Source organism: Lolium perenne, chromosome 7 (genome assembly GCF_019359855.2).
Source record: "Lolium perenne isolate Kyuss_39 chromosome 7, Kyuss_2.0, whole genome shotgun sequence".
Lineage (NCBI taxonomy): Eukaryota > Viridiplantae > Streptophyta > Magnoliopsida > Poales > Poaceae > Lolium > Lolium perenne.
In genome coordinates this window covers 120,730,599-120,750,155 of record NC_067250.2, presented here as the reverse complement: position 1 = coordinate 120,750,155, position 19,557 = coordinate 120,730,599, and the positions used below count along the sequence as shown (strand labels likewise).

Sequence of the window (19,557 nt, the reverse complement as noted above, 5' to 3'; positions counted from 1 at the left end):
AACACACCAAATACACTTGTCAGATGTATAGGTGCACTAGTTCGGCGAAGAGATAGTGAAATACAAGTAGTATGGATGTATATGAGTGGTAATAGCAATCTGAATAAAATATGGCAGTGAGTAAACATGCAACAAAACAGTAAACAAACGGAGATTCGATGCTTGGAAGCAAGGCCTAGGGATCCTGCTTTCACTAGTGGACACTCTCAACTTTGATCACATAATAAAGCCACTCTACACTCTTTTGTTGGATGATGAACACCACTAATTGTGTAGGATTACACGAACCCTCAATGCCGGAGTTAACAAGCTCCACAATATTCGATATTCATGTTTAAATAACCTTAGAGTGCACGATAGATCAACACAACTAAACCAAGTACTAACATAGCATGCACACTGTCACCATCACACTATGAAGGAGGAATAGATCACATCAATACTATCATAGCAATAGTTAACTTCATAATCTACAAGAGATTACAATCATAACCTACGCCAAGTACTACACGATGCACACACTGTCACCATTACACCGTGGAGGAGGAATAGAGTACTTTAATAACATCACTAGAGTAGCACATAGATGATATTCAACTAGATCACATAAAGAGAGAGATGAACCACATAGCTACAGCGGAGCCCTCAGCCCCGGGGGTGAATTAGTCCCTCCTCATCATGGAGACAGCGATGGCGGTGAAGATGGCGGTGGAGATGACACCGGGGGCAATTCCCCGTCCCTGCAGGGTGCCGGAACAGAGACTTCTGTCCCCCGAATTGGAGTTTCGCGATGGTGGCGGCTCTGGAAGGTTTTCTCTGGTTTCGTCAATCCGGGTCGAGGATTTAGGTCAGGAGGCATCTTATAGGCGAAGAGGCGGAGTCGGAGGGGGTCTGGTGGCACCACACAGTAGGGGGGCGCGCCCAGGGTCCAGGCCGCGCCGCCCTGGCGTGTGGGCCCCCCTGGCTCCCCTCTGGTCTCCCTCCGGTGTTCTGGAAGCTTCCGGGAAAAATAAGATGCTGGGCATTGATTTCGTCTGATTCCGAGAATATTTCCTTACCAGGATTTCTGAAACCAAAAACAGCAGAAAACAGGAACTGGCACTTCGGCATCTCGTTAATAGGTTAGTTCCGGAAAATGCATCAAAACGATATAAAGTGTGTATAAAACATGTAGGTATTGTCATAAAACAAGCATGGAACATAAGAAATTATAGATACGTTTGAGACGTATCAGTTATCGATGATTATGAGGGGATTTTTATGATTGAGTATGCAAGTTTTCCTATAAGCTTTAATATAAGAGCGCTGCTCAATAGATAAGTACAATCTGTTAACTGTTCTTTGACCAAGAACAAAGTTTACCATCACCAATTATGATTTCCTATGTACCTTTATTTGTGATTTTCTTCTACTTGTTTCAAGTTGAATTATATGAGGAAGTTTTTCACTAGAATGTCTTGTCTGAATTAATATGATGCTTCTTGTCCGTATTTTATTTATCGACTCTTCACTCCATAAACATGTGGTCTTATTTATTGAGTTCAGTTTCGCTTGGGGACAAGCGAAGTCTAAGCTTGGGGGGAGTTGATACGTCCATTTTGCATCACTATTTTATATCATAATTTACTGTTATTCATTGATATATTTCATATTTAGAGATGATACTTATGTTATTTCATCTATTTTGCATGTTTCATGATTATTGGAGGATCATTCACCGGAGCCAGGATTCTGCTGGAAAAAGCACCGTCAGAATGCAATATTTCTGGAGATCAACAATTGACGGAAATTACACTGAAGATCCTATTCTTCCAGAAGAATGAGCCAGCCAAAAGGAGGAGCCGAGGAGGGCCGCCATGGCCCCCCCCATAGGCCGGCGCGGGCCCTGGCCTGGCCGCGCCGCCTTGTGGGGAGGGGGCCCACAACCCCCTTCGGCCGCCTCTCTTTCGCGTACTTCTTCTCCCCGAAAACCTAAGCTCCAGAGAATAATCGCGAAGAGACATAGCCGCCTCTGCGGGGCGGAAAACACCAGAGAGAAAAGAGCTCTCCGGCAGGCTGAAATCCGCCAGGGAAATTCCCTCCCGGAGGGGGAAATCGACGCCATCATCACCGTCATCGAGCTGGACTTCATTGGGATCATCATCACCATCATCTCCACCACCGTCACCGTCATCTCCACCACTGCACCTCGTCACCGCTGTAACATCTAGGGTTGAATCTTGATTGTTTGGTAGGGGAAACTCTCCCGGTATTGATTACTCCTTGTTATTGATGCTATTGAGTGAAACTATTGAACCAAGGTTTATGTTCAGATTGTTATTCATCATCATATCACCTCTGATCATGTTCCATATGATGTCTCGTGAGTAGTTCGTTTAGTTCTTGAGGACATGGGTGAAGTCTAAATGTTAGTAGTGAACTATGTTGATTAATATTCAATGGTATGATATTTAAGTTGTGGTGTTATTCTTCTAGTGGTGTCATGTGAACGTCGACTACATGATACTTCACCTTTATGGGCCTAGGGGAATACATCTTGTATTCGTTTGCTAATTGTGGGGTTGCCGGAGTGACAGCAACCTGAACCCCCGTTGGTATATCGATGCAGGAGAGATAGCAGGATCTCAAAGTTTAAGGCTGTGGTTAGATTTATCTTAATTACTTTCTTGTATTTGCGGATGCTTGCAAGGGGTATAATCACAAGTATGTATTAGTCCTAGGAAGGGCGGTGCATTAGCATAGGTTCACCCACACAACACTTATCAAAACAATGAAGATTAATCAGCTATATGAAGCGAAAGCACTAGACTAAATTCCCGTGTGTCCTCAAGAACGTTTGGTCATTATAAGTAAACAAACCGGCTTGTCCTTTGTGCTAAAAAGGATTGGGCCACTCGCTGCAGTTATTACTCTCGCATTTTACTTACTTGTACTTTATTCATCTGCTATATTAAAACCCCCTGAATACTTGTCTGTGAGCATTTACAGTGAATCCTTCATCGAAACTGCTTGTCAACACCTTCTGCTCCTCGTTGGGTTCGACACTCTTATTTATCGAAAGTACTACGATACACCCCCTATACTTGTGGGTCATCAACTACACACAAGTCTGATGGATAGATATCTCAAAACTGGAGTTGTTGTTGTGTTTCTGCTCTAGGCGGAAGTTCCGGCCTCAGCAGGCGTAAGTTCCGCCCAGATACCCCTACCAAAAGCATTAGCTCTGAACTTCGCAGTGAAGTTTGGCGGAAGTAGGCCGGAAGTTCCGGCCAGGGGAACTTCCGCCCTACTTCCGGTCTTGTTCCAAAAACACCTCATTTGCTTGCAGTATGTTTCCAGGGGAGTTTCTCACATTTTCGGAAGTAGGCCGGAACTTGGCCGGAAGTTCCGCCTGCCGGAAGTTCCGCCCTAGTTCCGCCAACATCAGCGCCAGCATCTTTTCTGAATAAAAAGGATCCAGTCGAAACTTCTGGCTCTTGCAGCCGGTACTTCCGGCATTACGCGAAAAAGTGCCTAACGGTAAGATCTGGAGCGTCTACTCATATAAATAGCTCTCTTCCCCATTGGAAGAGGTTGCTCATTCTTGCTCAAGTTTATCCACCATTAGAGCCACTTCAAGAAACACAGGAATCACTAGATCTCCTCCTCCAACCATCCAAAGCTCTTGATCTTTGGAGAATCGAAGGAGAAGACCCCGATCTACATCTTCACCAAAGCGATCTACATTTCCCCCTCATTTGCTTGAGGGCCCCTTTGCTAGTGTTTCATTTGGAAACCCTAGTTGCTTGTGGTTGATTTGTTTTTGTTTTTGTTGTTGTATTGTTACAGATATTGGAAGCCTTCAATTCGGTTGTGGATGTGTGCCCCAAGAACCTTGTAAAACTCGATTTCCGCCTCAAGGAAATCCCCTAGTAGAAGTGGGCTAGGCCTTTGTGGCTGAAAGTGCATGGAGCCCCCATGTGTGGTTTTGGTAATTAATGACAATCCCTATGGACTAATGTTTGCATTGAGCTATATTTGTAGGTGTTGTCCATAGGCAATACTTGAACCATATGTTGGCTTCAAGATTGCAATAAGAAGCAAATGAAGAAGATCAAGTGTCAAGTATGTCTTGAAGATGAAGATGAAGTGAGCTCTCAAGGTTAACTTCAAGACATCAACGAAATGAAGGCAAGTTCAAGATGAGCCAACTCGAAGAGATCATAAGCTTGAAGCTTGCCATGAAGAAATGAAGTGGAAGTTCAAGATGAGCCATCTCGAAGAGATCCTCTGTTTGACTCTTGCCATCCATATGGTTTTCATGGATATGTGAAGTTGCGCCGAAGAAGAAGCTCTCCCATGGTGGATTATGGGGGAGCAATCCATAAGACTTCGTCAAGCAAGCACAATCAAGAAAGGCGTTCCATCTTGTTGCGGTCAAGACCGTCATCATCAAGCTCAAGTGGAATGCGCAAGGTTAAGGTTTGATCTTGATAGGGTTTCTTTTTCACCGGTCTCATGGTGTAGTTGGAGACCGGTTTATAGTTTAGTTGTCGTACTATCAAGAGGGCTCTCGAGTGAGTAACTCGATCATATCCTTTGGAGAGCTCAAACCTTTGCATCCTTGCATCATCTTTCTTGGTTGTTATTTGGATCTTATCCATATGGTGTTTTAGAGCTTGTGCTTATTCTCATGACATTCTAGTTCATCGAAACCGGATTCCGCATGAATCAATTGTTGCGTTTTCGATATTGGAGTTTTTCTCGGTTTCTCGTATTGAGAGGTTTCACTCTAAAATACATAGAAAAACCTACCCCACTTGTTCTTAAGTTTTTCACTCTTTTTGGGGTAGCTCTTGTCATCTTCTTTACAACAAAATTGGTTTCACCTAAATCCGAGTTTCCTAACTCAAGTTGTTGCATTTTCCATATTGGAGGTTTTACCGGTTTGCTGTTTATAGATAGGTAAAACCTTTATCCATTTATTTCTATCCTACCTTACTGGACTATGATGGTTTCCTGCATGATCTTGTAGAGCTTTTTACTAGCTTCGAAACGAGCCCAAGATCATCAAAATCGGAATCCGGATGCAAAAGTTCTTGAAGTTTTCGTGAAGCGGTTTTTTGGCCTGACCGGAACTTCCGCCCTACTTCCGGTGAACTTCCGGAAATGACGAATCTGCACGCAGAAAGTATACTGTAAGCATTCCGGGGACGCCCGACTTCACCCGGAAGTTGGCCGGTACTTCCGGGGGGCGGAAGTTCCGCCCCAAATGACCGGAAGTTCCGGTTTTGACGAGTTTTGTGCATAACGGGCAGATTTCTCTTGCCCTATTTAAGGGGGTCTTCTTCCCCAAAGTTACCTATCCGTTTGAGCTCGTTTTGCCCCCATTGTTGACCTTCTTTGAGCTTGCTATCTCCCTCTCCCTCCCATGAATCTTGCATCTATTTGAGAGAAAGATAGAGGAGATCTAGATCTACATCTTCACCAATCAAATCCCTCTCTTTGTGAGGGAATCCACTAGATCTAGATCTTGGAGAAATTTGGTGTTCCTCCTCCTATTTGTTCTTCCTCTCTTATTCCCCCAATAGCTTTTGTAGCCTTGTTGGAATTTGAGAGAGAAGTACTTGAGCATCTTTGTGGTGTTCTTGCCATTGCATTTGGTGCATCGGTTTGAGTTCTCCACGGTGATTCATGGTGGTGAAAGCAAGAAGGTTGTTACTCTTGGGTTCTTGGAACCCTAGACGGATTCTAGGCCTTTGTGGCGATTTGTTGGGAGCCTCCAATTAAATTGTGGAAGTGTGCCCCAACCTTTGTGTAAGGCCCGGTTTCCGCCTCGAAGGAAATCCCTTAGTGGAACCGTGACCTAGGCCTTTGTGGCGAGGGTTACCGGAGATTTAGGTGAGGCGCCTTCGTGGCGTTCGGTGTGTGGTGTGAGTACCACATCTTGGGGTGAGGCCTTTGTGGCATTGGTGTGCATCGAGCAACCACACCTCAAGGTGAGTCTCTTGTGGCGTTCGGGAGCACTAAGCCACCGCACCTCTCCACCGGAGATTAGCACTCGCAAGAGTGTGAACTTTGGGATAAATCATCGTCTCCCGCGTGCCTCGGTTATCTCTATACCCGAGCTCTTTACTTATGCACTTTACCTTGTGATAGCCATCATACTTGAAGTTATATATATCTTGCTATCACATACTTGCTTGTATTGCTTAGCATAAGTTGTTGGTGCACATAGGTGAACCTTTGCTTAGAATAAGTTGTTGGTGCACATATGTGAACCATAGTATATAGGCTTTGGGCTTGACAAAGTAAACGCTAGTTTTATTCCGCATTTGTTAAGCCCATCTCGTAAAAGTTTTAAACCGCCTATTCACCCCCCCTCTAGGCGACATCCGTGTCCTTTCAGTGGCGTTTCTCACAGGAGACCTGAGTGATGCCTGTGTGGCGTTGGTTTGGCCTTCACGGTGACCACACTCCTCCAAACGTAGACGTACTTCCCCTCAAAAGGAAGGAACTACGAGAATTATCTGTGTGTCTCCGCGTGCTCCACTCTCGATTACCTCTATCTTTGATTGCTCTATTATATCTTACTAGCAATGAGAGACGCAGCGGCACGCCGCGCAATATGGTAGCTCGTTGATGGTACTTTTTGGCGGTGGCGAACGTTTATGTGTTTTAGTTGTTTTTTTGTTCTTGTAGGGTGTTCCATTTTTTTTTTAATGTTCAGTTGTTGTGTCGTCTTATTTTTTTATGGCAGCTATATATATATTGTTATTGGGTTGTGGATGGTGGTGGTGAGTGTCTTGGTAACGTTTGGTTCAAAGAAAAATAAAATTATTAATTGACAATCCCCACAAACCAATCACTCCAAAATTATGAGTCTAGAATTCACAGTTCTAGACCGTGAGTGTGTTCAGAGTGATGCAGTCTTATTTATCTTCTTTGTTTCAGAGGCCCGGGGTTCAACCTTCTTTTAGAAAAAAAAATCATTTTCCTATCCCCCCATGCGATAGATGATAGTTCTTAATTAGTTAATTTATTGATGTGTATGTCTAAAAATAACAAGTCAACGTGCCCAATATGAGTTCCCTGCTCCGCCACTGCATTGGCGGCGACAACCATGTGAGGAAAAGACATCGACGGCTATGAAGCCCGACAATGGAGGCAGATGACAACCTAACAACCTGGTTGCGGCGACCTGGCGACAGTAGTGGCAACGACATAGCAACAACTCGAACGGTTGGTGCAGGTGCTTCAGTGCTTGACAGACTTTTTCCCAAATTGCGTTTCCAGGATCTTTCAAAGTGTTCCCAGGTGGTAGCATTGAGAAAATTCAATATGTATTGAATAAATTTCAGTAAAATAGTACAATGCACACTCTTCTCAATGATATTCCCGTGGGAAGTCTAACTTGCACATTCTGCATCATCAAGCGGGGATTCAGATGTGACAGTAGATATGGTTTCAAGAATTTTTGTTCTCTCCTAAGAATGGGTCCATCGATGTTGCTATGTATTATTATGGCAACAAATGATTAGACTGAGCATGTGTAAACTAAGTATGGAACGATCCTTTATCGAAAAAAAGTATGGAACGATCAGCCTGAGCATATGTAAAGTATGGAATGGAAATGTAAGCAGGCAAAGCATTGCTGATAATACATATAATTCGATTTGCAAGACACGCATTGTGTGTTTACATGGTAGATCAGCACAGCGATACAGCCTTAGTGTGGTTTATTACATAGATAGAAAACACGCAATAACATGGATTACTACGGTAGTGCTGAGGGATTTGTAGCATGAAATTTGGATTCATTACTAATATCATTCAAACTAAATATCAAGGAAAAATAAGAATAACATATAGATTTTAACTGACGGTGTGATTTCACATAAGAGTAACGTTAGTACACATTAAAGCAAACTATGGAACTTCTCATTCAAAAAGACATGGATCGGCAATCTCTTAGAAGTGATAGGAAGGAAAATAAAATGTTCTCGCATGAAGTTACATCATCTTGATCCATTTCCGAGAAAGTATTCAATAATTAGCCATTTAAGCAATGATTGCGACAAAGCCTTTCAACCAGGGTGTCCTTAAATTGCTACAGCGCCTGTTGGATTCACCTACAAAATATAATTATGTGTAACAGCATTAGTTAGAAAACTAAACCTAATAGTTCTTGATTAGTATATTACATTTTAGAATGATACAGTTGGACATGCAACATGAACCTCAAACACCAGCAAAAGAAAAGATGTTACTATCTGTATGTGTAGAAGCACATTAGAGTCTTTGTGAATAACAAAAGCACAGTTCGATGCCACACTTGTACCATCTAAAAAGCAACATAGTAGACATGCAAGTAAAAATGTGTCAATGAAGAAAACCCCAGATGTTAAGCAACATAGCTAAAAATATATCTACACCAAAATGTATGCACCGCCGAGAAGAACAATATTTATGCAGCTCGACATATTTGAGTTTTTTTGTTTCCAATCACCAACTGACGGTTCGAACAGGGAGACGTTTTCTGTTATATATATAGAGAGAGGCCTCCACTCACCGATAAACCTTTTTAAATTGCTTAGCCAATACCCGTAACTTTTTGATTAACTATACCTGATGTAGCTAGCAATTAACATCCATAGAAGCGACATGCAATACAACAAACCTGTTGAGTATCTTTAACAAATTGATTTCTTTTGAAAGATTAATTCTTAATTTAATAGTAAGGAAATCTATTCACTAATTGAACGCCTTAAGTTGATTATCTCGGACAAAAAAAAGGAAGACATCTTGATACATAAATAGGTTGCCTTAATTCCTCCAGCAATCAAATAAATTTGACTCTGTATACTTGGTTGAATTGTTGCAGTACATACCTTTAACAGGAAGCTGTGTGCATTTCGAAGTTTGCCATTTTGAAAGATACTTTATGTGCATGCTATCACTGTAGGACCCTGAAAAACCGAAACCACCACTCGTGCATCTTTCAGTAATACATCAAATGGTTTATGTGCCAGTGAAGTTGCGGGAATTAGATCTGATAGAAAAAAAAACACGAATGACCGTATCACAAAAGGAACTAATAGATGAAGAATCAGAAAAAAATGGCTACCTCAAGTCTAAATCTGGAGGAACTGCTTGTGAGTCATGCTAGTCATGATTCAGATCTGCAGATGCACGCGTTAACTCAGTCAAGCAAGTATTCAGTTTAGGATGCATGTATTCACTCAAGCCAATAGGAAGTCCCGAGTTTTTGTTAGATGCAAAGAGATGTACCAGATTTGGCTACATGGTGTCATAGCAGTCCACACATTTAACCATCTATACACATGCTTTCGACTCCTGAGAGCTTTGGCAGAATAATCAAGAGCTCATTTGCAGGATATTGTAGTGGTAAAGCACTCATAGTATTTTTAGTTATATAGAATACTCTAAATCATGAAGAAGTTAGTTAATATTTGCAGTAATACATCCCTGTTCTGTTGCAGTAAGGACATGTAATCAGGTTATTTAACATAGCAATCTTTATATGATGTATAGTCGATTGATAGGGAGCAGTAAATACCCATCGTTTTCTCACATAGCTATTTCTGTAGCTCTTCCTAGGAATTATTTCTTAGCAGATATTTCTGCAGTATTGGTATGAAGAATTAGACTCAGAACAACTTGTGCCTTTATATAATATACTGACCAATCTGTTTGAGCAGATCCAAGCTGCGTTTAGTAAGAAAAAAAAACTAATAACAATGATTTTGTTCATGTGACTAAGGCCGGACTGAGATGTAGATGAAAAATCTTCAACTGAAATTTACCAATGAATTGTGAACGTGAATAAGACAAACCTGCAAGAGAAATATCTATAAGCCTCAAAACTTCAGTGGAAAGATGATAACGATTTAATGTTTAGAAAAATAGGTCAATGAGTTCTTAATGTGAAAATTTTATCAATCAATTTGGAATAAACCCTCCAGAAAGTAATTCTCTCGTATTCAATGGGTACAAAGAGAAAATATATATGTTGGAAAATTGCACAGTCACATGTATTACAAAGATCTGATCACAATTGAGAAAGATAAAATAACCTTATTGTTGACAAAGGAAGCTAAAATAACCAAATCGGAGAATTTTGGTGTATGGCAATTAAGGAATAAGCTAACATTCAGGACAATGGATCGACTTCCGGCCATCACATGGATGGAGTAGGAGAGTTCAAAAATGGCACTTAGTGCAGATATTTGTTTAAAAGGGACTCATATATGATTATAAACGCAAGCGATTAGAATTAGCCAATATTCTTACAATCATTAATGATAAACTCCGTATGCGGGCTGGCAGGTCGTTACTCAACACATATCAGAGATGGAGATGCATTGAATTAGTAATCAAAATAAGAACATCCCGGTAAAATATACATGCATACGGAATCAATCCATCTATGTCTCAAAAAGATGTTTTTTTCTTCTAAAGATGGATAGCCCTCTATATTTTTGTCGCCTCTGAACATTTGTATAAGAACCACTGCACATAAAATGTATGTAGAGTCCATTGGCTGAACTCCAACAGTTCACATGAACCAAAACTATATCTACGCAGAATACTATGAGAATGCTAAAACTACACCTTCTATTCATCTTAACTTCTGAATTCGAGGCAGAGCTTTACTCAATCACCTTCCTAATTAAATGCAGAGCCAACCATTTATCTAGCAAGGAAAAAGATACCTTAACCTTCCTCTTGAAATTGTGATTGCAATTTTGTAACTGCCTCCAATTGGATCTTACCTGTCTATTGTTCTCTGAAAAAATGCAAATTAATATACACATATTCAGACTAATTGCAAGATCAACTCTCCATCCATGATATATATGTTGCACAATCTGTTGTATCTCGTATGCATCGTATCACAACCACACCGGAAAGTAGTATCACATTAAGATGAAACATGCCATTTAGCAAAGTACCTTCTATGAATAGCCTCCTACTATATCTTTTTGGTTGTCCTCATTGCTCAATCTTCTCTGGACAGTTCCGAGACCCTGCTTGTGGGACTCCAAGCCCCTGCTGAACTGCATCCACTTCTGACAAATTATAACTGAGTTAGAGTTTAGGGGGCTACAACGTACATTGCAGCACGACGCGGATGGCTCCCGTGGTCGTCGCCTACATGCCCTGCTCACCACGACTTAAGCCGCAAAACCATTGCTCCTTTCTCCCTCCAAGTCAACCACCTTCGGCGGCCCCTCAAGCCCGGCGGTATGTCTACCCAACATACACCACTCCTGCAGATGGCGCTCTTGCCGACTTGACCCCGAGGTACATCGCTCGGACCAAGTAACATCAACAAATCAGTATAGGAAAAAGAAACAAACATCAAGCAGGCGGAGAAATAACAGAGGAGGACTGAGTAACTTGTTGGAATGATCGCTCCGACTCTGGTCCGGGTGATCTTCGGGACATACCTTGAGGCGGATTTCCAACAGAGTGCGGCCATATGCTCATGGAGGGCCTCGACGACAGTCCGAGGAATAGCTACCCTTGCCGAGCTCATTCCTGTCGAGGACAGCCTTGATGATGCCGCACCGGAGGATGGTGGAAGAGGACCTTCCAGGAGGCGGCCTTCCGCTTCCTCCTCTTCCCAACAGTGGATCCCATCTCCACCCTCCGGATATCCACCGCCGCCGCTCGACCTACTGTTACAGCGTGCCCCAATCTTGAAGAATCTGATCTCCCGAGTTTCGCCCTGACGTTGACTGTGCCCCGCCACCGGGCCGTGGCGGCGGCAGCCCTACCCGGAGCGGCAGCAGCAGCCCTCCGGGTGCGCCGCCCTCTGGGGCTTGACGGTTCATGTGGTGGAGGAGGCGCAGGACAACGAAGTGAGGTGGAGGGGGGGGGGAGGGGGCACAGTAGGCTCGCCGGGGCGGATCATGACGGCTCGTCGGAGAAGTTCGTCGGTGGGGACTCGGGATGCTGCGCCTGACACCACGGAAGAAAATAAGAGAAGAAAGAGGCCAGAATGGTTTCGGTCAAGTTCGGGAGAAGGACACGCAGAAAGGTTAACCAGTCAAAGCGGTGTGTGTGTGGACAGTACCGACAAGTTGTGCAAATCGTGCCTACCACTGTCCCAACCAAATTATGGCTATGGCCACACATTGAGGAAACACCAAGCCATCCCGCTGAAGCACCACAGAAAGCAAACTTTCCCCCAAAACGCTACAGAGTACCAAATGCTACACAGTAGAAAACCAACAGCTAACAAATTATCTGAAACAACACGTGTCACCGTGAGGTTAACTACCAAAGAGTCTCAAAATTCTGAGAAAAAAGAAGTTTGTTGCCAAATAGATGACACCACGGAAGAAAATAAGAGAAGAAAGAGGCCAGAATGGTTTCGGTCAAGTTCGGGAGAAGGACACGCAGAAAGGTTAACCAGTCAAAGCGGTGTGTGTGTGGACAGTACCGACAAGTTGTGCAAATCGTGCCTACCACTGTCCCAACCAAATTATGGCTATGGCCACACATTGAGGAAACACCAAGCCATCCCGCTGAAGCACCACAGAAATCAAACTTTCCCCCAAAACGCTACAGAGTACCAAATGCTACACAGTAGAAAACCAACAGCTAACAAATTATCTGAAACAACACGTGTCACCGTGAGGTTAACTACCAAAGAGTCTCAAAATTCTGAGAAAAAAGAAGTTTGTTGCCAAATAGTATAGTAATATTTAGCTATATCTTGTTTAGTTGTAGATATTGTCATATAGGTAAATTTACATAGTTGCATATCTAGAGAATTTACCTTTGTGTCAAACCTAAATTGGAAAAGAACTAAAAATTAGTTAGCACCTAATCACCCCCCTCTAGGTCCGGCATACGATCCTTTTAAACGAGCATCGGCGCGGCGGGGGCCGAGGCAATACCAGCAACGCCGAGGTTGGTGCCCATGTGCTTCCTCTTGAGGACGAAGGCGGCGGCTAGGGCTGCATACGTGGCCAGAGCATCTACTAGCAATGGAGAGCATGCAAGATCACACATAACATATAAACAAGTCTATAATCAATCTCAACCATAGTATTCAATATTCATCAAATCTCAGTAAATTAAAACACAACATGTAGAATTACATAAAGATGATATTGATCATGATAGGAAGCTCACAAGATCTAAACATGAAGCATAATGAGGAGAAGACAACCATCTAGCTACTGCTATGGACCCGTAGTCCAGAGATAAACTACTCACACATCACTTCGGAGGCGGGCATGGTGATGAAGATGCCTCATGTGATGATCTCCCTCTCCGGCAGGGTGCCGGGAAGAGCTTCAATACCCTCCCGAGCTAGGGACGACGATGGCAGCGGTTACAGAACTTCTCCGGTGTTTAGGTTTTTCCGAACAGATGAATATATAGGCGGAAGGGCGAGGTCTGTGGGCGCCCGAGGGGCCCACACCATACCTAGGCGCGGTCGGGGGGTGGGCCGCGCCTAGGGGTGGTGTGGCCACCTCCTGGCTCTTCTCTGTCTCCCCTCTGGACTCCGTCTTCGTGAGAGTAAAGTAGGAACTTTGGCTTTCGTTTCGTCCAATTCCGAGAATATTTCCTGTACAACTTTTATGAAATACAAAAACAACAGAAAACATGAACTGACACTGTGGCATCTTATTAATAGGTTAGTTCCAGAAAATGCATAAAAATACCAAAACATATAGAAATTGGTGTAAAACAAGCATGGAGCATAAAAAATTATAGATATGTTTGCAACGTATCACTCACCATCAACTCGTAAGCATCGATGTGAGGCTCGGACGCTCGGTAATGACCACCTTGCTCTTGTTTAGGAAATTCAGAAATGAGCTCGGAACCTCGTGCACATCATACCTTCGGGGCATTCCGACAAACACATTGACAACACCGACGTCCTTGTCTTTCGGGGCGTCGGTCGCGGCCGTCGGTGGGCCGAGGTGAGGCACTCCGCTGCAATGCACGGCCCGCTTATTGTTTGTGCCATCATCTGGCTTCTTCCATGACCCCGTCTTTAGCCGCGGTCGAGGAACGGGCATTGGAGCGGCGGCGGCCGAGGCAACATTAGCGACGACGAGGTGGGTGCCCTGTGCTTCCTCTTGAGGACGAAGGCGGTGGCTAGGGCTGCAATGCGGGATGCGATGCAGGACGAATTTTCTTCTGGCATACCCAACCTTTATGTATTTCCTCCGCCAAAATTCATGCTAGATGTTGTCTTAGTTCCGTTTTTGTGGGACTACGCCGGACGCCGCCCTGCAACCCTAGCGGCGTTGGCGGGCGGGCCACCTGCGCGCACTGCCGAAGCCACAAGAGGTGGCGGTTGAGGCCTCGCGACCTGGCCACTGGCACGAAAAAGCTAAGAGGGGTCCATGGGGTCAAATCCGGGAGGTGGCGACCGCGGAGACCAAGTAGGGAGGTAGATCGGTGGCGGTGGCGGTGACGGCACATGAGCGGGAAAGGAGGGGGAGGAAATGTAGGGAGATTTTTTTTCCAAGCCCTGTATTTTTTTTCCGGGCAGGAAATTGAAAAAGAGCTGTTATTTTACTCGGGGATCTGCTGGAGATGCTCTAACCCGAGCTCTCTTCTTCAGTTCGTCGCTTCACGCTCGACCGAGAAAATGACAAAAAACTACCACAATTGTGCCATAGATGACGCGGAACTACCAAATGGGACACGATTGTCACATGACTACCATGTTTGGGGCAGGGTCGCGACGCGGAGCACTGATTGAACGGATCAAGCGTGTTAACCATGTTTCTGGCAGCCCTGGCCCACCGTCAGAGCTGACGTGGCTACCAGTCGACGGACGGCCGTTAGGGCGCGCGTTAGGGCTGTTGTTTTAAGGCGTTGGCTGGGTCGTCTCCTTCCTCTCTCCTTTCTCTCTGTTCCGTCGCACTGGAAGCAGTCGCCGCCGACGTAGATCTCCGCCGCCGCAGGGACAGACGGCCATGGTTTCTTGGGGTGACGGCGAGGATTCCTCTTCAGAGCAGAGCTCCCTCGGCGCTGATGTGAGTCCTCTACTTATGCTGTCATAATTTGGGCAAATTGCAGGGTTAGGAATTGGGGGAATTTTGATTTTGAGGAGGATTTAGGCTGATTCTTCTTTGTTTTTTCGAACTGCTAGAGTGTGAACACTACCTACGACTCTGATTTCTGCGGTTTAGCTGATGATGGTGCAAGTACTGTGACTTGCAAGCATGGTGCTGTAGCTGCTCGATTTGTAGCATTTGATGGTTGCTGGACAGGGAGGAGGTTCTTAGGGTGTGCAGGGCATGATGGAGAACCAGCTTGTGATTTTCTTCTGTGGGTAGATGGTGAGTGGCCACCTGCACTTCGGAAATCATTGGCAAAGTTGTGGGATTTGTATGGACAAGAGAAGCAAGGCAGGGTTAATGATGCTCTGGACAACATGGAGAAGAGGTTCAAGCTGAAGGATGAGATTGAGAAGATGCACATTGACCTGAGGAATGCTCAAGAAGAGATGAAGAAAATTGTGGAGGAGAAGCAACTGATACTTGCCTTGAAGGCCCAAGCTGAGCAAGGATTGATTGATGCTAGGGCAGAGTTAGAGCAGAAGAAGGCACTGGATGCATCAAGCAGCAATATGCACAAATGCATGAGAATTAAGGCAGAGAAGGAGAGAGATCAGTTGAAAGAAGAGAAGAGAAAGCTTGAGTACATAATTGGGGATTTATTTAAGCTCAAGGAAACCACCAGGGCAAAGCTGAAGAAGATCAAGGAGATGTGTGAGGAGTAGCTAGCTTGTGTACCAGTTTAATTTTATTTGTCATGTTTGAATTGAATTCCCTATGGTTTGTAATGTTGAACAATATGTGTTGGTTTGTAATGTTGAACAAATGATGGTTGGTTTGTAATGGTGAACTAAATGATGGTTGGTTTGTAATGTTGAACAATATGTGTTGAATCTGTTGAAGTTGATCCCTGATGTTCAAATGAATTCCTTTTTTATCAGTTTAATAATGAGTTAGAAATATTTGTTATGTGGAGAATCTGTTATGTGAGAAATTTTCTAGAGTTATTTGACATTTGGAAAGGTCTCGACATCGAGGCTTCGACTTTGTCGAGACCTTTAGGGTAATTTTAAAGTTGGAAAGGTCTCGACATCGACGCTTCGGCATTGTCGAGACCTTTAGGGTAATTTTAAAGTTGGAAAGGTCTCGACATCGACGCTTCGACTTTGTCGAGACCTTTAGGGTTATTTTACATTTGTAAAGGTCTCGACATTGACGCTTCGACTTTGTCGAGACCTTTAGGACTATTTTACATTTGGCATGAAGCAACAGTTTGAAACATCATAGTCTTAAACAACATAGGCATCACAAAATGGTCTTAAACATCTACAGGCATGGCCTTTAGGTCATAAGCATCACATCAGGCATAGCCTTTAGTTTACAGGCATCACAAAATGGTCTTAACCATGTCAGGTACATGCACATCCAAATGATCTAGCAGGACCAACAGTACAAGAGCATGTCCTACAACTAATGTTGACCTCATGTGTAACTTTCCCACTTTTCACTTGCCATAGTCCTTTATCTGCCCTCTTAGGGATGCAATTTCTTGAGTACTTCTTCATCAACTCCAGCAGTTCTGCATAATGTGGTGTAATTTCCCATCCAGCTGACTCTGCACCATCTCTTTTTCCATCCCATCTGACCATGCATTTGTCATATATTCCTACAAGCATTGTCAATATTGGTTTGTTCCTGACATCAAGAATGTATTTGTTAAATACCTCTGACAGATTGTTTACCACTAAATCTGTTTGACAGTTGGTGTCCATTGCAAACCTTGCCCATGCCTCCACTGGTATCTTGCTCAACCATTTCCATGCTTCCTCACTCTGCTTCTTCATCTCCTCCATTGCTTCATCAAAACCATCTTTTGTGTATGAGTATGCAGCATTATCCATGCACTTCTTCAAGTCCTCTCCTCTAAAGCCTGCTGTCTGAAAATTGGCATATATATGCCTCGGGCGATACTCTCTGTGGTGAATTAGGGAACACGGTGGACACGCTTTCGATAATCCCTTTTGCACAATCGAGACATTATAGTGTAGTACCCAAACCGTCCATGATCTCCACCAAGTGCTTGCTTCAATCGCTCAAGAAACCACCGCCAATTCTCGTATCTTCTTTGGCAACCACTCCCCATGCAATTGGATAGATGTTGTTATTTCCATCTCTCAGTAGCTGCAAGGATTTGAGCTCGAGAGGTGAGCTTAATGAAGCAACCATCCAAACCAATAAATGGTCTCTGGCAGCCTCGTAGAAACCCTTCTCTAGCAGCATTAACACAGAAGAACAATCCATGAAATCTAGGGCTGTAAGATATGTTCACCATCTGTCCTTTCTTCATTGCTTCAACCTGCTCATCTGTTGGACCTGTGACAGTGGTCACAATGCACCTGGAACCAGGGTTTTTGTCTATAACAGTCTGCAGATAATCCCTTAGTCTGTGATATTGTTGCTTGTGATCACCCATCACCATCTCAATTGCCTTGGTCCTTGCCATGTAAGCCATCCTCTTGGGAACATCCACTCCAAAATCTTTATGTGCTTTGTCTTGCAAAGTGTTGATGGAAGTGCTGATGTTTGATTTGTATTCAGTAACATATGTACCACTAAGCCACTTTGCATTAACCCTATTGCTAGATGGATCTGTTGGGCATGTGTGCTTCAACTCCATTTTCTTTATGCAAAATGTAGCCTCATTTTTTATCTTGGCAGCTGTCATATAAAATGGACAGTCCCACTTTTTCTCCTTCTCCTTCACATTCTCTTCATTATTTTTCTTCTGCTTGTCCTTGCACCACACAATGATCCTGTCAGGTGTATTCCTGTGGTAATGGAAATTCCTGACCTGCACAATGTGGAGTCTAGCCAAAGCTTGCCTGAATTGATACACATCATTGAAGCAAAGTCCCACCATGAATTGTTGCTCTGGATTCTGTCTACTATCATCATACCACACCCTCTCCTTGGCCATCTTTCCTCTGCTCTTTCTCCCTCCTGCTAACACAAAAGGCAATGGCTCATACCCATCATCCTCTTCTTCTTTCAGAAATCCTTTGTCACCCTCATCATCAGAAGGAACCCAATCTGGAATAACATCTGCCTCTACTTGAGAATGTGATCTCAATGTTGGACCAGGCCTCTTCACTTGCCTCTTCACTGCTGGAATTGTTGAAATATCATCACACTGAGTTGCATTGTCATAAATATCCTCCACATCACTCTCCCCCTCACAATGAAGCACTGGATCAACATTCCTCTTCTTCCTAGCAGCAATTCTCTGGTGCATTTCCTCTTCCTGAGCTCTTCTTGCCTTCTCTGCAGCTAATGGGTCAAATCTGCCTGGATATAGCCAACTATCATCCTCATCTTCAGATTCCTCTTCTTCTTCTTCTGCCATACATGTCTCTAGATCCAGTACATGTTTACCCTTCTCACAGTTAACACTCTCCTGTGTGTGCATCTGAGGAAAGTTGTGATCATCCATTTGTGACTGCCAACCATCACAAAAGGAACTGTCTTGCCTCAGAAAAGGGGGGGGGGGGCAATTGGCTCTTCTTCCTCTGGATCAAGGTCAATTGTGCTTGCATGCTTTCTCTTCATTGGTGATAAAACAATTGCTCTTTTCCTATTGTCCTTCATCACAGTGAGCACCAGTTTCTTTGTACTTGCATACTTCACTAGCATTTCATCAACCTTATAGTTGCTGTCCAGTAGCTCTAATCCACTCAGTCCTACTCCTTCATTTTTAACATAATATAAGGAATCACACAGACCATATCCCTCTTCCTCCATGATGGACAACAATTTCAGAAACCTTATTTCTGTCCTATGTAAAGTTTTGTGAACAAATTTTGCTCCATCAAATTGAAAATAGAGCTCCCACATCTCTGCCTTCTCCCTATTATCCAAATTAACATTCTAGTCAATCTACATCGTCATTCTACCAACATTATTGCCAGAAATAACACTACGGCAAAATGGAACAGGGGATTACTCTACAGAGGGCAAAATCGAACAGAGAGGTAGTCTACAGAGGGCAAAGAACTCTTACCCGCTACCATTGTAGACGTAATGGCTCATGGGGTCATTCTGAGACGTCCTGCCCTCAGATGTCCAGCACTTCTCGGACTCTGGACGCGGTGGGCTTGGTGGCTTCAGCTGCAGCACCGGCGACGCGTGCTGCAGCACCGGCGAGGGCAGGACGAAGCCCTCCATGCCATCATACGCCGGAGATTCGCCGTGCACGCCTGGGTCGCCGAACCAGTCGCCGCCGTCTCCTCCGTCTTCCATTTCTGTTCGATTTGGGGGAAAGTCAACCAGGAGTTGCCCTAACGCGCGCCCTAACGGCCGTCCGTCGACTGGTAGCCACGTCAGCTCTGACGGTGGGCCAGGGCTGCCAGAAACATGGTTAACACGCTTGATCCGTTCAATCAGTGCTCCGCGTCGCGACCCTGCCCCAAACATGGTAGTCATGTGACAATCGTGTCCCATTTGGTAGTTCCGCATCAAC

The 19,557-nt window shown here is 44.1% G+C and overlaps 1 protein-coding gene and 1 long non-coding RNA gene across 3 annotated transcripts; one reads left to right on the top strand and one right to left on the bottom strand.

Moving 5' to 3' along the window:
* Positions 1-7,806: 7,806 nt before the first annotated feature.
* On the bottom strand, positions 7,807-11,163 carry LOC127323812 (uncharacterized). 2 transcript variants are annotated; one of them, XR_011749013.1, is made up of 5 exons: positions 10,956-11,163; positions 9,271-10,789; positions 9,107-9,161; positions 8,871-9,031; positions 7,807-8,111 (listed from the first exon to the last, which is right to left on the bottom strand). It is a non-coding gene; the product is annotated as an uncharacterized lncRNA (long non-coding RNA). The 2 variants fall into 2 exon arrangements; XR_011749012.1 differs by having other exon boundaries at positions 9,107-10,789.
* A 3,794-nt stretch (positions 11,164-14,957) lies between these two features.
* On the top strand, positions 14,958-15,766 carry LOC127323896 (uncharacterized). The gene is made up of 2 exons (XM_051351996.2): positions 14,958-15,017; positions 15,134-15,766. Exons 1-2 carry the CDS (start codon positions 14,958-14,960, stop codon positions 15,764-15,766), a joined length of 693 nt encoding a protein of 230 aa, XP_051207956.1.
* The last annotated feature ends 3,791 nt before the right edge of the window (positions 15,767-19,557 follow it).

What these genes read in the sequence shown, in the direction of transcription:
- LOC127323896 (XM_051351996.2), top strand. Translation starts at nt 14,958, where the DNA reads ATGGTTTCTTGGGGTGACGGCGAGGATTCCTCTTCAGAGCAGAGCTCC. An exon ending in AGAGCTCCCTCGGCGCTGAT is followed by an intron (nt 15,018 to 15,133) that starts GTGAGTCCTCTA and finishes TCGAACTGCTAG; the next exon opens with AGTGTGAACACTACCTACGA.